The following is a 17,270-nucleotide window of genomic DNA, read 5'->3' as shown; positions in this document are numbered from 1 at the left end:
ACTCAGGGCTCCAGCCCCCCAGAAAAGCTAGATTTTAGGGCACCCCTAAAAGGAGGACACAATACTGAGGAAAGAACATGATATGTCAAAGAAAGCATCCTTGGAGAAATCGGGACATTGTTGAACTTTGTCGCACTTCCTAACGTGTTCAAATACATACTTGAGAGAAGGGTGGCTAAAGTCTTAATCTGGCCAGAAGTGAGAAGCTCTACTAAGTACTTCTGGGAGATCAAGGAAAATAATGCCTAAAAGTGTCTATTGGAGTTGGAAGCAAGACGGTGATTGGAGATGCTGATGGAAGCAATCCCAGACGCACGGTAACAGTTCAGTGAGAAGCGTTTTGAAAGGATGGAGACCACAAAGGCAGACAGGTTTCTTGACTGGGAGGTAGACAAGAAGGGGCTAGCAGGGAAAGAAAGGGGTGTGAGTGAGTGTGTGTGCCCAGGCGTGCATTCACACAATGGGAGAGGTGACCTGGACAGGTTTCATGTGAGAAAGAAATGGAAAGAAGCCAGTATAGTAAGAGTTCCTTCTAGCCTTCTTTTCATGGGAAAAGACCTGAGTTTAGGTCCCAGTGATCATTATTTAACATCTCTGAGTCTCTGTTTCCTCTGTAAAAGAAGGCGCCTCCTGATGTCTGCTGTTGTAGGGATCACAGCTAACAAAAGTAAACGACTTGTACAATGTCTGTAATGGAAAAGTCACTGTGTTTGTTAGCCTTGCTGATGTTCATACTGTTAGTTGTTTCTGTAAATCAAATAATTTGGGGTGGGTATGGACAGAGAGGAGAGAGAAAGCAGGTTAAGGGGGCAAATATTAGCACTGAGAGAATCAGTGATGTTCACTTCAACTCATGACTTGAAGGTAACTAGGGTTTGTGCTTTCTTCACCAGTAACACGTTGCATTTGGTCTCTACCACCAAAACACAAGAGGTTCCACCTCTCACTGAGAACAGGCAGTCCTGGTCGACTTGCAAGCCTCTCTTTACTGGCCTGGACTACTGCACCTCGGGCTCTTACTCCAACGCCAGTTCCCCAGAAGCCACCTCCTACTGTCTGCTGACCGGGGGCACCAGGTCAGAGATGTTTGATGTCCCACCCAGCTTCTGCTCACCTCCTACGTTGTGGCCACCTGGCAGGAAAGGGGAAACCTGCTGTGTGTTCTAAGAGGCTGTGCCACCAGCTTTAGGGGTTTGCACCACCTTTTGATTAGTTACGATAGTGGTCCTCTGTCCCAACGCACCTGAAGTGTACTTGTATTCCTACTAAACTTTGAGTGTAGGATGGAGTTTCTCCATAGGTGAGGAAGGGTGGGGCAGGAAGGTAAGCAGTCACAACCCCTAAGGAAGTCTCAGCTCAAAAATTAACAAAGTGATTCCATCACACTCCTTCAAGGGAGCTGTAGCATTGCCAGTGAGAGATATTCCTTTAAAAGCCTCTCTTTGTAGATGGTGTCCCCTTTTTCTCCCTTATGCATTAGATAATGGGATCACAGCACAGATTCCAATTTGGTCCTAATTCAATGTCCATATTATTTCCGAGCCTTGAGACACGTTAGCACAACTTTTCCTGGAGCCCACTGGTGTGTTCAAAGCCCTGGCCGTGCTTAAGGGCTCCTTGACTTCAACTCTCAGCACTTCTACTTGTCCTCAGCTTTGCTAACACAACCGGCCAGCTCCAGCTCTGTTTGTCCAAACACCCTGGGGTCTTCCCTAACCTTGGCTTTTGGAGGGACTGAAAGGGATCAGAAGGGTCATCATTAGTTAGGGACAAGAGCCAATGTTAAAATAAGGAAAAATTTTTTTTGTTGTTGAAATAGTGGCTAAATTGTTTGGGGGTCCTTAATCTCATTGCTGAAAGCTCTAACATTATGCACCATACACACTGTGACACCTTTAGGTTTGCTCTGGAACTGAAGCCCACTGGAGAAGTAGAACAGTATTCTGCCAGCGCAACCTACGAACTGCAGAGAGAGGGTGGAATCTTGGTGGACACCCTGAAGTTTGTAACTCAGACCGAAGGCAAGTATCTAGAAAGGGCTCCCACATCTCTGCCTCAGCCTCAGGTCCAGGACTCACAAGGACAACTTATTTAATTTTAATGTAGTTAACAAATATTTACTGATGCCTGAAAAGTGTCAGGCCTGTCTACATGCTGAGGCTGGAACAATAAACAGCGGTGATAAAGTCTCTGTCCTCATGCAGTTTACGGCAAGAAGCCAAACAAGTAAATGTTCAGAATGCCATATGGGCACTAGAGAAAAAAATAGAGCATAAAAGGGTGTAGGGAATGTCTGGGAGTGGCAGGGAGGAAGAAGGATGGGGGAAGACGGTGCCATTTGAAATGACAAGGGAAAGTAGCACTGGTGAAAGAGAATAAAAAAGAGACTTGAAGGAAGTAAGGGGATAAGCCATATGGAAAGAGTGTTACAGGCTGGGGGTTAGCCAGTGCAAAGGCCCTGAGGCAGGTTGTGGCTGCCATGTTTGAGGAAAAGGAAGGAAGCTGGTATGACTGAAGCAGAGAGATCAGGGAGGAAAATGGTAGAAGATGAGGTCACAGAGAAAGGGGGAGGTAGGGCAGGGATGGTCTTGTAGGCCATGGTAAGGACATTGGCTTTTACTCTGAGTGAAATACAAAGCCACTAGAGAGTTTGCATGAATTGATTTATGTTTATATTGAGGAAAGACTTTAGGGGGACAGGGACAGAGAAACTAGTATTTAGGTTCTGGCAATAATCCAGGCCAGAGATGTTGGATTAGAGCAGTGGCAGAGGAGATCTAAGAAGTAATTGGATTCTGGGCATATTGTGAAGATCAGGCTTCTCAGGATTTGCTGATGTGGTATTGACTGTAAGAGAAAAAATTGAGTTGGGATGACTCTTGAGTTTTTTGGCCTAAGCAACTGAAGAATGGGGTTGCCATTTACTGAGATAGAAAAGGCTGGTGGAGGAGCAGGTCTTAGGGGATGGGGCGAACTTAAATGTTCACTTTGGAAGATTTTGTAATGTAGAAATGGTATGTCACAAAATCAAGTGAGAAAAACAAAACCCACAGGAGGGGGGTGCATGCTGAAAAACATGTCATGTAACAATGTTACAGAAATGTAAAAAGAACACACCTGGGAGTTAAAGAAAACCTAGGAATCTCATGACAAAGGAAGAAGTCTGGGAGAGGGGAAGGCAGGGCAGGGGTGGCAAGGAGCCAGGAAGACACAGGTGGAGGGTCACACAGAGATGTCATGTCTGCTGACTCAGAAGGACTCGAGCCTTTGTTGTTCTCTGACCATACCAAGTGTCTCCCATGTCAGGGCCTTTGCATTCCAGGTCCCTCCAGAACATGGCATAGCTCAGCCCTTCTCTTCATTCTGGTCTCTGCCCACATATCACCTTATTGCCACATATCACCATCTGCCATAAATAATGTGCTTCTTGACTGTCTGGACACCCCCCACCAGAATGTAAGCTCCATAAGGGCAAGGTCTCCCCAGTGCCAAGGGCAGTGCCAAGCACGTGACAGGCAATCAATAAATATTTGCATACTGAACAAATGCACGAACACCCGTAAAATCCTGAACTGTGTCCTCATTGAAGCACACTGAATGCTTAGCGTTTCTCTGCCTTTTCCTCCCCTTCCTTCCTAAACATAGCTTTGAATGCACATGTCTTGATTCTCTTGTACACCCTTTCAGGTGTGAAGCAGTCTGAGGCTACTATGATGTTCAAATATAACCGGCAGAGTATGACTTTGTCTAGTGAAATCCAAATTCCAGATTTTGATGTTGACCTTGGGACAGTCCTCAGAGTTCGTGATGAATCTGCTATGGAAAAAAAGTCTTACAAGCTCACTTTGGACATCCAGAACAAGAAAATCACTGAGGTCACTCTTACCGGCCACGTAAGGTATGAAGGCTCAGGGTGACCTGATTTGAAGTCTTGGTTCTTTCCTTTCTTCCTTTTGAGCTTTAAAACTGACCAAACCTGGGGTGTCCCCAGTCTGTGCTCCAAGGGGCAGATAGAGCCCTCAGCATTCTGACCCTCTGTACAATGTCCAGGTGGATCTTCCTACCATTCATTGGGCATTTACTATTCATCAGACACTGTGCTAAAGGAATTATCTCAGTTCTCATAATAAACTGCAACATAGGTCTGAGTTTCCCTGTTTAATAGATAAGAAAATGGTGCGCAGAGGAGTTAAATAATATGGCCAAAGCAACAGAGCTAGTAAATGGTACAGCAGGATTCAAACAGGTTTTGAAAATCTTGTCTTTCCCCCATACCTTCCTGGAAAGTCCTGAATTTGTGCTGAAGTTGGCCTCAGAAGTTAATGAGTTCATTTTGGGGGGCATTCATGTACCTCCTTTTTATCACCACAAATGGTTTTTCTGTTTGATCCCATGTGTCTCTTTGGCATGGGTAGTCATTGACATCAAATGATTTTTTTTCCCAATAGCTACGACAGAAGTGAAGAAGGCAAAATCAAAGGTGTTATTTCCATACCCCGTCTGCAAGCAGAAGCCAGAAGTGAAATCCTCACCCAGTGGTCTCCCACAAAACTACTCTTCCAAATGGACTCGTCTGCTACAGCTTATGGCTCAACAATTTCCAAGAAGCTGGCATGGCGTTATGGTATGTCCTTCCTCTCCCCATGGGTACTTCCAGAGAGCACCTGGACATGGGTTAGGGGCTGACCTAGTACCACTGACAACTGTTTCATACGTGCATTTTCAGATGAAGAGAAGATTGAATTTGAATGGAACACAGGCACCAATGTGGATACCAAAAAAGCAGCTTCTAACTTCCCCCTGGATCTCTCTGATTATCCTAAAAGCTTGCATATGTATGCCAATAGTCTCTTGGATCACAGAGTTCCTCAAACAGACATGACTTTCCGGCACATGGGTTCCAAATTAATAGTTGTAAGTACAAATCAGTCAGTCAATAAATACATGGTTATAAGGACTAATTACATACTCAACCCTGAGTTAGGTAAAAGAGGGTATCCAGAGATGGATAAGGTATGCTTCCTACCCCAGAGAATTCCTGAGGAGCGAAGAAACACTCACAGGTGTTTAGTTACCCAGTTACACCAGGCTGTGTGTGATAAAAACCTAATGAATAGTACTAGGCAGAAGAGTTTACTATGCGTATAATATCAAAGGAAGCTTTAGGACCCTGGCTAGGAGTTTGACTATGTTATATATTCTTTTTATAAAATACAGGAAGAGATCAATGACTAACAGCCAAAATTCACAATTTTCTGTGATTTGCTTTTCACCTTCAGTGCATCATCCTGCTTAATGATTGATGTGTCAAATATGGATTATCACCTAATGTTAATTGTACTTGGAGGCCCATCCACCCATACCCATTGCTCTAAAAACTTCTATTGTTTCATAGGCAACAAATACATGGCTTCAGAAGGCATCTGGGAGTCTTCCTTATGCCCAGAACTTGCAAGATCACCTCAGTGGCCTAAAAGAATTGTACCTCCAGAAAATGGGATTGCCAAACTTCCACATCCCAGAAAACCTCTTCTTGAAAAGGTAAAAAAAAAAAAAAAAAAAAAAAAAAAAAAAAAAAAAAAAAAAAATTTTCTTGAACCATGAAAAGTAAATGAAAGATTTCACTTAGTGTAACTTAGACTGTTTATAAATTTACATTTTTAAGGGAAATAATTTAAGCATCTTAAGGAGATTAATAACTGTAGCATAAGCACTGTGGCATTTTTGCATTATTGAACATGGGATCTGAACGTGAACACCAATCCAATCGGAAAGAACCTAAGGAAGTAACTGGGGGATTCTGGTATATTCACCCAAAGAGGTTTTATTCTCTGCAACCTGGATTTGAAAGCCATCTAATTTTCCTCCGTTGTAAGTGAACTCCCTTTGTTCCGGATCAAGATATGCTCATAATTGGTTGTGGGGATTTGAGAGTGGCTAGAGAAATTGCTGACTTCAGGATGGCTGTGGAGCTCTTGAGGGTCAGAACAGCCCTGGAGCATTGCAGGAAGGCAGTGTCCCGAGGGGATATTCACTTTCGCAATATAGCCCCATCCTTGTGGGGAAGTCAGTTCCAAACTGCTTTGTCCACTTCTCTATTTCCAAAAATACGTGGGATGCTTTGCTTTATTTCATGACAGTAAAACAAACAAACAAACAAACAAAAGAGCAGGAGCTAAAAACACTGTAGTCTTTTCTAGATTGACTATTCTCTGTATGATCTTCAAGGTTAAGAAAACAAGTGATCTGGGGGTGCCTGGGTGGCTCAGTTAGTTAAGCGTCCAACTCTTGGTTTTAGCTCAGGTCATTATCTTATGGTTCATGAGTTTGAGCCCCATATCAGGCTCCATGCTGTCAGTGCAGAACCTGCTTGGGATTCTCTCTCTCTCCCTCTCTCTCTGGCCCTCCTGCTTGTTCTCTCTCTCTCTCTCTCTCTCTCAAAATAAATAAAAACACTTTAAAAATGAAAACAAAAGTAAGAAGTGATCTGTGTCACGTGGGCCTTTCCATAGTCTATGGCTGAGCAGCAAAATTAAATAGACCAAGTAAGTGTAAAACAGCTGAAGTCTACCAAAGTCTACTAAAGATAAGAGGAAAAATTGTCAGCTTCAGACGACCCAGGACTCTCTTCTTTCACTGCTAGTATTTCTGACCAACAGTCTTCTTTGTGTTGTACAGAAGATAGGCCCGTGTGACCTTAGAAATGGACAAGGCTTATTAAGCATCCTCCCACTGAGGATTGGGGTCCCAGATAGGCAGTGCTAGTCCCTGTTGGAGTCATGCTATCAACAGTTCATTGCTTACAACATTTAAATTCTGCTCTTGTCCTTTAGGATAACTTATAATAGTCCAGGAGCAGAGTACATATGCATATGCATAATACATAGTACATGTACATATGTAGAAGCATAGTATTGAGAATATTACAAAGTGCTTTTAGGTATCTTGTGCCAGCTCTGTGAGGTCAGCAGAAAGGGTACCGTTAGCCTCACGACACAGATAACATCCCTGTGACTCAGGGAGTCAAAAACACAGATGTGTCATCACCACTCAGTGGAAGCTAAAACTGTAACCCCCTATCACTGCTTTCCACACCTGCACCTTCCACATATCCAGCTGCCTCATTTCAGTTTAGCAAATATGAAGTATCAAGCGTCACATGTATGTAAGATACTAGACGAGGTGCAGTGAGAAGATAAAAACCAGTTAAGGTATCATCCTTCCTCCCAGAAGACACCATGTAGACACTGACAAATGAACAAATACGTACTAGCTATGTTGGCAGAATTGTGGCATGTTCTTTGAGACTGATGTAAAGGACTGACTCTTGGAAGGATTTTGAATGGATTTGAGTGTTTGATGAGCAGAGAGGTAAAAGGCACAATTCCGGGCACAGGGAGTAGCAGGAAGAAAAGTACGGTATGGGGTTGGGAATGGGGCACATGCACCATTGCTTGGAAGGTCAGATGGCAGAGAACTTTGAATTCTTGATGCCTGACTGTTGCAGACATTGTCCTTATTGTTCATTTCAGTGATGGCCGGGTCAAATACACATTGAACAAGAATAGTGTGAAAATCGAGATTCCTTTGCCTTTTGGTGGCAAATCCTCCAAAGATCTAAAGATGTTAGAGGCTATTCGGACACTAGCCATCAACTTCAAGTCGGTGGAATTCTACCTGCCATCTCAGGAATTCCAAGTCCCCACTTTTACCATTCCCAAGTCGTATCAACTGCGAGTACCTCTCTTGGGTGTTCTAGACCTCTCTACGAGTATCTACAGCAATTTGTACAACTGGTCTGCCTCGTACACTGGTGGCAACACCAGCACCAACCATTTGAGGCTTCAGACTCAGTACTACATGAAGGCTGACTCTGTGGTTGACTTGCTTTCCTACAGTGTGCAAGGTGAGCCGTGGTCGGGCTAATTCATCACAGGCTCTGGCGGGATAGCCTCCTCTGGGAAGGAAAAGACTTGGGCTTTCTTTCAGATGTTTTCCTTGCTACTTGGGAGCCTATTTATTCATTCATCTAATAGAAGTATTTATTAAGCATATAATATGTACCAAGTATCCTACTAGGGCAGTAACAGAGAAAGCAGATAGCTAACCTGGCAATGAAAATTCAACGTAGGAGGTGCCATGATAGGGTACAGTGGATAAGTATAAGGCACAGAGAAGCCCTTGATAAGGGAACCCAACAAGATCTGCGGTGGTCAGGGAAGTCTTTTGCTTTCAGATTTTATGCTTGTGTTATCAATGAAGGAGACTTGCACAACTAACCCAGATCAGTGGAAGTTTATTTATTTTGGTTGGTGGGAGTGGAGGGGGACTTTATTATTGAAAGACTCTGAACATAGAAATTGCTCTGGAAATTTTATTACTTAATGTAACTAATGTGTTTTAATTTTTATGTCAGGATCTGGAGAAACAACATATGACCACAAGAATACATTCACATTGTCATATGATGGGTCTCTACACCACAAATTTCTGGATTCAAAGATGGTATTCAGCCACACAGAAAAAATTAGAAACAATCCAGTCTCAAAAAGCTTGCTAACATTTTATGCTTCTAGTGCCTGGGGTCCTCAGATGTCTGCTTCAGTACATGTGGACTCAAAAAGGAAACATCATTTGTATGTCAAGGAAGTCAAGATTGATGGGCAGCTCAGAGTCTCTTCATTCCATGCCAAAGGCACATATGATCTATCTTATCAGAAGGATTCTACCACTGGCCAGTTAAGTGGAGAGTCCAACCTGAGGTTTAACTCCTCCTACCTCCAGGGCACCAACCAGATAACAGGAAGATATGAGGATGGAATTGTCTCCTTAACCTCCACCTCGAATCTGCAAGGTGGCATCATTAAAAATACTGCTTCCCTAAAATATGAGAACTATGAGCTGACTATGAAATCTGACACAGATGGGAAGTACGAGGACTTTGCCACTTCTAACAAAATAGATCTCACCTTCTCTGAGCAAAATGCATTGCTACGTTCTGAGTATCAGGCTGATTACAAGTCATTGAGATTCTTCACCCTACTTTCTGGAACACTCAATTCCCATGGCCTTGAATTAAATGCTGATATTTTGGGCACTGACAAAAGTAATAGTGGTGTTCACAAAGCAACACTAAGGATTACCCGAGATGGAATGTCTACCAGTGCAACGAGTAACTTGAGGTATAGTCCACTGGTGCTGGAGAATGAGCTGAATGCGGCACTTGGCCCCTCTGGAGCATCTGTGAGACTAACAACGAATGGCCGCTTCAGGGAACACAATGCAAAATTCAGCCTAGATGGAAAAGCTGCCCTCACAGAGGTGTCCTTGGGAAGTGTTTATCAGGCCATGATTTTGGGTCTTGACAGCAAAAATATCTTTAACTTCAAAATCAGCCAAGAGGGACTTAAGCTTTCAAATGACATGATGGGCTCTTATGCTGAAATGAAGCTTGACCACACGAACAACCTGAACATCGCAGGGTTGTCACTGGACTTCTCTTCAAAACTTGACAACATTTATAGCTCTGACAAGTTTTATAAGCAAAATTTTAACTTACAGCTACAGCCCTATTCTCTTGTAACTACTTTAAACAATGACCTGAAATTCAGTGCTCTGGATCTAACCAACAGTGGGAAATTACGACTAGAGCCCCTGAAGCTGAATGTGGGTGGGAACATAAAAGGAGTCTACCAAAATAATGAAATAAAACACATCTACACCATTTCTTATGCTGACTTATCCACAAGTTATAAGACAGACACCGTAGCTAAGGTGCAGGGTACAGAGTTCAGCCATCGGCTCAACACAAACATCGCTGGGCTGGCTTCAGCCATTGACATCAGTACAAACTACAATTCTGATTCACTCCATTTCAGCAACGTTTTTCACTCTGCAATGGCGCCATTTACAATGACCATCGACGCACATACAAATGGCAATGGAAAACTAAGTTTCTGGGGAGAGCATACTGGTCAGCTGTATAGCAAATTCCTGTTGAAAGCAGAACCTCTGGCCCTTACTGTCTCTCATGATTACAAAGGATCCACAAATCACCATCTTCCATTGAAAAGCAGCATCAGTGCTTCTCTTGATCACAAAGTCAGTGCCCTGCTCACTCCGGCTGAGCAGACAGCCACCTGGAAACTCAAGACCCAGCTGAACGAAAATGAATACAGCCAAGACTTTGATGCTTACAATACAAAAGACAAAGTTGGTGTGGAGCTTAGAGGACAAGCCCTGGCTGACTTTGCCATGCTAGACTTCTCAATTCAAGTGCCGTTTTTCCTCAGTGAACCCACCAACGTAATCGATGCTTTAGGGATGAGGGATGCTATTGACCAGCCTCAGGAATTCACTGTTGTTGCTTTTGTAAAATATGATAAGAATCAAGATGTTCACACCATCAACTTCCCATTCTTTAAAATCTTGCCAGAATATTTTGAGAAGAAACGAATGGTCATTATAATGGCACTGGAAACCATACAGAGAGAATTGAAAATCATCAATATTGATCAATTTATGACGAAATACAGAGAAGCCTTGGACAAACTCCCACAGCAAGTTAATGATTATCTGAATGCATTCAATTGGGAGAGTCAAGTTGTGAGTGCCAAGGAAAAACTAAGTGCTTTCACAAAAAATTACAGAATGACAGAAAATGATCTACAAATTGCATTGAACAATACCAAAATCAACCTCAATGAAAAACTATCTCAACTACAAACATATGTGATACAATTTGATCAGTATATTAAAGATAATTATGATTTACATGATTTTAAAACAGCTATTGCTGAGATTATTGATCAAATCATTGAAAAATTAAAAACTCTTGATGAACATTACCATATCCATGAAAATTTAGTAAAAACAATCCATGATGTGTATTTGTTTATTGAAAAGATTGATTTTAACATTATTGGAAGTAGTCCTGCATCTTGGATTCAAAATGCGGATACTAGGTATCAAATCAGAATCCAGATGCAAGAAAAATTGCAACAGCTCAAGACACAGATTCAGAATGTAGACATGCGGCACCTTGCTGAACAGTTAAAACAACAGGTTGAGGCTATGGATGTTAGAGTTCTTTTACATAAGTTGAGAACTACAATTCCATTTCAAAGAGTAAAAGAAATTATTGAGCACATCAAATACTATGTTATCCATCTCATGGAAGACTTTGTAGTAGTTGACAAAATCAATGCTTTTGGAGCCAAGGTCCATAAGTTAATTAAGATGTATAAAATAGACCAACACATGCAGGTTTTAATGGATACATCAGTACAGTTGGCCCATAAATATCAGTTGAAGGAGACTGTTGAGAAGCTAAGTAATGTCTTACAACAAGTTAACATAAAAGATCACTTTGAGAAATTGGTTAGGCTTATTGATGATGCTATCAAGCAACTTAAAGCACTGTCTTTTAAAAAAATCATTGAAGAAGTAAACAGATTCCTTGACATGTTGATAAAGAAATTAAGGTCATTTGATTATCACCAGTTTGTAGATGAAACCAATAACAAAATCTGCGAAGTGACTCAGAGAATCAATGGTGAAATCCAGGCCCTGGCACTTTCAGAGAAAGCTATAGCACTAACACTGTTTGTGGAGGACATCAAGGCCATGGTCTCAGTCCATCTGGAAAACACAAAGGACATCCAAATAACCTTATTCTTTGATTGGTTACAGGAGGCTTTAAGTGCAGTATTTTTAACTTCCATGAAAGCCAAATTCCAAGAGACTCTGGAAGATATACGAGACAGAGTGTATCAAATGGACATTCAGCAGGAAGTTCAGCGATATCTGTCCCTGGTTGGCCAGGTTTACAGCACACTTGTCACTTATATTTCTGATTGGTGGAGTCTCGCTGCTAAGAACCTTACTGACTTTGCAGAACAGTATTCTCTCCAAGACTGGGCTGGAAACCTGAAAGCATTGGTAGAACAAGGGTTCACTATTCCTGAAATCCAGACCATCTTTGGGACCATCCCTGCCTTTGAAGTCAGTCTCCGTGCTCTTCAGGAAGCTACATATCAGACTCCTGACATCATAGTCCCCCTGACAGATTTGAAGATTCCATCAGTTCAGATCAACTTCAAAAGTTTGAAAGATATAAAAATCCCATCCAGGTTTGCCACACCAGAGTTTACTGTCCTTAACACATTCCATGTTCCTTCTTTTACAATTGACTTGGTAGAAATAAAAGTTAAGATCATCAGAACCATTGACCAAATGCTGTCCAGTGAGCTGCAGTGGCCAGTTCCGGAAATATACCTGAGGGATCTGAAGGGGTTGGACACCATTCTTGCTGGAATCACTGTGCCAGACTTCTATTTTCCAGAAATTGCAATTCCAGAATTCATAATCCCAAATCTTGATTTAAAAAATTACCAAATTCCTGACCTTCACATACCAGAATTTCAGCTTCCCCACCTGTCACACACAGTTGAAGTCCCTTCTTTTGGTAAGCTGCATGGCATTTTGAAAATCCAATCTCCCCTTTTCGTATTAGATGCAAATGCCAACATTCAGAATGCAACTACTTCAGGGAACAAGGCGGAGATCGCAGCTTCCATCACTGCCAAAGGAGAGTCCAAATTAGAAGTTCTCAATTTTGATTTTCAAGCCAATGGACAGCTTTCAGACTCTAATATTAATCCACTGGTTATGAAGCAATCCATGAGGTTCTCCAGCAAGTACATAAAAACAGAGCATGAGAGTGAAGTGCTGTTTTTTGGAAATGCTGTTGAGGGAAAATCAAATACAGTGGCGGGTTTACACACAGAAAAAAATATGCTGGAATTTAGTAATGGTGTGCTTGTCAGGATAAACAATCAGCTTACTTTGGACAGCAACACAAAGTACTTCCACAAATTGAACATCCCCAAATTGGACTTCTCCAGCCAGGCTGAGCTGCGTAATGAAATCAAAACCCTGTTGGAAGCTGGACACATAGCATGGACTTCTTCTGGAATAGGGTCATGGAAATGGGCCCACCAGACATTCTCAGATGAAGGAGCACATGAATCACAAGTTAGCTTTACTGTGGAAGGACCCATCACATCCTTTGGATTGTCTAATAAGATCAGTAGCAAGCATCTAAGACTAAGCCAAAACTTGGTTTATGAATCTGGCTTCCTCGACTTTTCTAAATTTGAAATCCAGTCACAGGTTGAATCCCAGTATGTGGGCCGCAGTGTTCTAGCTGCTAAAGGTACAGCATTGCTTGGAGAAAGGAAGGCAGAGATAACTGGTAACCATGACGCTCATTTAAATGGAAAAGTTATTGGAACTTTGAAAAATTCTCTTTTCTTTACAGCACAGCCATTTGAGATTACTGCATCCACAAACAATGAAGGGAATTTGAAAGTTAGTTTTCCATTAAAATTGATAGGGAAGGTAGACTTCCTGAATAATTATGCACTGTTTTTGAGTCCTAGTGCCCAGCAAGCAAGCTGGCAAGCAAGTGCCAGGTTCAATCAGTATAAGTACCATCAAAACTTCTCTGCTGGAAACAATGAGAACAGCATTGAGGCCCACGTAGGAATAAATGGAGAAGCCAATCTGGATTTTCTGAACATTCCTCTAACAATTCCTGAAATGACTCTACCTTACACAATGCTCACAACTCCTCAGGTGAAAGATTTCTCCTTATGGGAAAAAACAGGCTTGAAGGAATTCTTGAAGACAACAAAGCAATCGTTTGATTTAAGTGTAAATGCTCAGTATAAGAAAAACAAAGACAAGCATTCCATCCCAATCCCTTTTTATGTAAAAGGTTTCCAGGCAGTGAGTACCCCAAACAATATTTTAATTCCAGCCATGGGCAATATTACCTATGACTTTTCCTTTAAGTCAAGTGTCATCACACTGAATGCCAATGCTGGACTTTATAACCAGTCAGATATTGTTGCTCATTTTGTTACTTCCTCTTCTTCCGTCACTGACACACTGGAGTACAAATTAGAGGGCACCTCAAGTTTGACAAGGAAAAGAGGCTTAAAGCTAGCCACAGCTTTGTCTCTGAGTAATAAATTCATGGAAGGCAATCATGACAGTACTATTAGTCTGACCAAGAAAAGCATGGAAGCATCAGTGACAACATCTGCAAAAGTCCAAATTCCCATTTTGAAAATGAATTTCAAACAAGAACTTAATGGAAATACCAAGTCAAAGCCTACTATCTCTTCATCCATTGGGTTAACATATGATTTCAATTCTCCCAAACTTTACTCTACTGCTACTGGGGCAGTTGACCACAAGCTCATTTTAGAAAGCCTTACCTCTTACTTTTCTGTTGAGTCATCTACCAAAGGAGATATCAAGGGTTCAGTCCTTTCACGGGAATATTCAGGAACTATTGCCAGTGAGGCCAGCACTTATTTGAATTCCAAGAGTACTAGGTCTTTAGTGAAGCTGCAAGGGGCTTCCAAAGTCGATGGTATCTGGAACCTTGAAGTAAAAGAAAATTTTGCTGGAGAAGCCACTATCCGACGCATCTATGCCATCTGGGAACACAATACGAAAAACCATTTACAGCTAGAGGGCTTCTTTTTAACATCTGGAGAGCATACAAGCAAAGCCACCCTGGAACTCTCCCCATGGAAAATGTCAGCCCTTGTTCAGGTCCGTGCAAGTCAGCCCAATTCCCTCCTTGATATCAATTACCTTGGCCAGGATGTGTCCCTGAATGCTAACTCTGAGCATCAGAAGGTCAGCTGGAAAAGTGAGGTCCAGGTTCATTCTGGGTTTTTCCAGAACAATGTACACCTTTCCAATGACCAAGAAGAAGCACGCCTTGACATTGCAAGTTCCTTAAAAGTGTCTCTGTGGTTCCTCAAAGACATTGCCCTACCAGTTTATGACAAGAGCTTATGGGACCTCCTAAAGCTAGATGTAACCACCAGCATTGATAGAAAACAATATCTTCATGCTTCGACTTCTCTCGTGTACACGAAAAACCCCAATGGCTATCATTTCTCTGTCCCTGTGCAAGAATTGGCTGATAAATTCATTGTTCCCGGACTGAAATTAAATGGCCTAAGTTCAGGTCTTGTCATACCTACATTCCAAGTCCCATTTACTGATCTTCAGGTTCCATCCTACACACTTGATTTCAGTGAAATAAAAATCTACAAGAAGCTAAGCACTTTGCCATTTGCCCTCAGTATACCAACACTACCCAAAGTGAAATTCCCCAAAGTTGATGTGTTAACAAAATATTCTGAACCAGAAGATGCCTCAGTTCCCTTTTTTGAAATAACTATACCTGCATCTCAGTTAACTGTGTCCCAATTCACCCTTCCAAAAAGTATTTCAGTTGGCAGTGCTGTTGAGTATCTAAATGAGGTGGCCAGCAAGATTGCAGACTTTGAGTTGCCAGCTATTACCATGCCTGAGCAGACTATTGAGATTCCTTCCATCAAGTTCTCTGTACCTGCTGGAATTTTCATACCCTCCTTTGGAGCACTGACTGCACATTTTGGAGTGGCCTCTCCCCTGTATAATGCTACTTGGAGCACTGGTTTGAAAAACAAAGTAGAATACGTTGAAACATTCCTGAATTCCACGTGCAGTTCAACCATTCAGTTCCTGGAATATGATCTAAATGGTAAGAAAATGTCCTGACTCCTCTTCTAGATGCTATATATTTGCAATGAGAGTTGTGAATAAATAAGAACATATTGTATATGACCGGCAGCACAATTACTCTCCATAGCAAAATTTTAAAAAGAGAGAAAGATACATACCCCACACGTAAAAACCACCCTGTAGAAAACCTACTGGCATTCAAGAGGAATAGATTCAAAGAAAGTATATTTTTTTCTATGATGATTTTTTAGGACCAATAATATCTCCTTCTATTTTTTTCTTTTTTTTTTTTTTTAACGTTTATTTATTTTTGAGACAGAGAGAGACAGAGCATGAACGGGGGAGGGTCAGAGAGAGGGAGACACAGAATCCGAAACAGGCTCCAGGCTCTGAGCTGTCAGCACAGAGCCCAACACGGGGCTCGAACTCACGGACCGCAAGATCATGACCTGAGCCGAAGTCGGCGGCCCACCCAGGCGCCTCTCCTTCTATTTTTTTCTTAAATGTGGGCTGCATGTTTCAAATATGGAAAGCATATAGTTAAGATAGAATTCTCCTGGCTTTTACAATGAAAATACTTATGTCCTGCGGTTACTAATCTAATGAAATATAACATCTCTCCTCTACAGTTGTGGGAACACACAAAATTGAAGATGGCGTGTTATTCTATAGGCCAAAGGGAACATTCGCACACCATGACATCAGTGCGGAATATAAAGAAGATAACAAATATCAAGGACTTTGGTATGGAACTTTTGTGGAAATCTTATGCCTTTTCAAATCATTCTGATTTTTTCCATGTCCATACCCCTTTCATGATGGCACATCTGCTTTCCTCCTTTCAGGGACTGGAAAGAAGACATTCGCCTCGACATCACCAGCCCAACATTCACTGATGTCCATCTGCACTACCAACTAAATAAGAACAGCCTCTCCTCCTCAGTGTCCTCCCCAGCCATAGGCACTGTGGCCTTGGACTTGGAAGGCAATAACAATACCTTAAAATGGAACTTGTACTACCGCCCTCAGGTGAGTCCCATCTAATGGATTACTCACCCCAAGAGTGAGTAGAGAATTTGGGCAGATCAGAAAGCCTCTCCAGGCTTTCCCAAAGTAGATGAAACCAAGCAATGAGCAGGTTCAACTTTTTCTCTGAGAAACTATTCTCCAGAATGTATTACAATGGTTTTATTGATTATAATTAGATGCACACTCAATCCTATTTCCACAATTATTTTATTAGTTTTCGGCAAATTTATAAAGATGAGGTTATGGAGCACCTGGATGGCTCTATCAGTTAAGCATCCAACTTTGGCTTAAGTCACGATCTTGTGGTTAGTGAGTTTGAGCCTCGCATCAGGCTCTGTGCTGACAGCAGGACTGAAGCCTACTTCAGATTCTGTGTCTCCCTCTCTCTCTGCCCCTGTCCTGCTCGCATTGTGTGTGTGTGTCTCTCAAAAATAAATAAACATTAAATTAAAAAAAAAAGAAAGATGAGGTTATGTCTCATCACCTAAATCATGAGCAAAGTCTGCCATGTGCTGAATACATTTTTCAAATAGTGGTTTCCAAAGTATTTGAGGCTTCAGAATTCTTCCCCACAATAGAAGTGTTAGTTCAGATATGCCAAATTTCTCTGATATACTCTACAAGCTCTGCTGGGCCAAATCAAAGAT

The 17,270-nt window shown here is 41.8% G+C and overlaps 2 protein-coding genes across 12 annotated transcripts in view; one reads left to right on the top strand and one right to left on the bottom strand.

The window, feature by feature from the left end:
* APOB (apolipoprotein B) overlaps positions 1-17,270 on the top strand; it is a 39,180-nt gene that overhangs the window by 19,502 nt on the left and 2,408 nt on the right. Inside the window, exons 19-28 of the mRNA XM_060649559.3 lie at positions 894-1,076; positions 1,900-2,021; positions 3,688-3,898; positions 4,449-4,624; positions 4,727-4,914; positions 5,396-5,541; positions 7,533-7,906; positions 8,417-15,613; positions 16,224-16,338; positions 16,440-16,623. Of these exons, the coding sequence (XP_060505542.1) occupies positions 894-1,076; positions 1,900-2,021; positions 3,688-3,898; positions 4,449-4,624; positions 4,727-4,914; positions 5,396-5,541; positions 7,533-7,906; positions 8,417-15,613; positions 16,224-16,338; positions 16,440-16,623 (8,896 nt within the window). The remainder of the gene's footprint in view (positions 1-893; positions 1,077-1,899; positions 2,022-3,687; positions 3,899-4,448; positions 4,625-4,726; positions 4,915-5,395; positions 5,542-7,532; positions 7,907-8,416; positions 15,614-16,223; positions 16,339-16,439; positions 16,624-17,270) is intronic.
* Positions 3,909-17,270, bottom strand: part of LOC132689692 (uncharacterized) — a 157,388-nt gene continuing 144,026 nt past the window's right edge. For all 11 annotated transcript variants that reach the window (XR_014137391.1, XM_081795163.1, XM_081795164.1 and 8 more), the window contains one exon: positions 3,909-4,448. Coding sequence is in view for 10 of the 11 variants with exons in the window: in XM_081795163.1 (XP_081651289.1) it covers positions 4,363-4,448 (86 nt within the window). In the remaining variant the exon portion in view is untranslated. The remainder of the gene's footprint in view (positions 4,449-17,270) is intronic.

Source organism: Panthera onca, chromosome A3, assembly GCF_046562875.1.
Source record: "Panthera onca isolate mPanOnc1 chromosome A3, mPanOnc1 haplotype 2, whole genome shotgun sequence".
NCBI classification, from domain to species: Eukaryota; Metazoa; Chordata; class Mammalia; order Carnivora; family Felidae; genus Panthera; species Panthera onca.
This window is presented reverse-complemented; position numbering and strand designations above follow the sequence as displayed.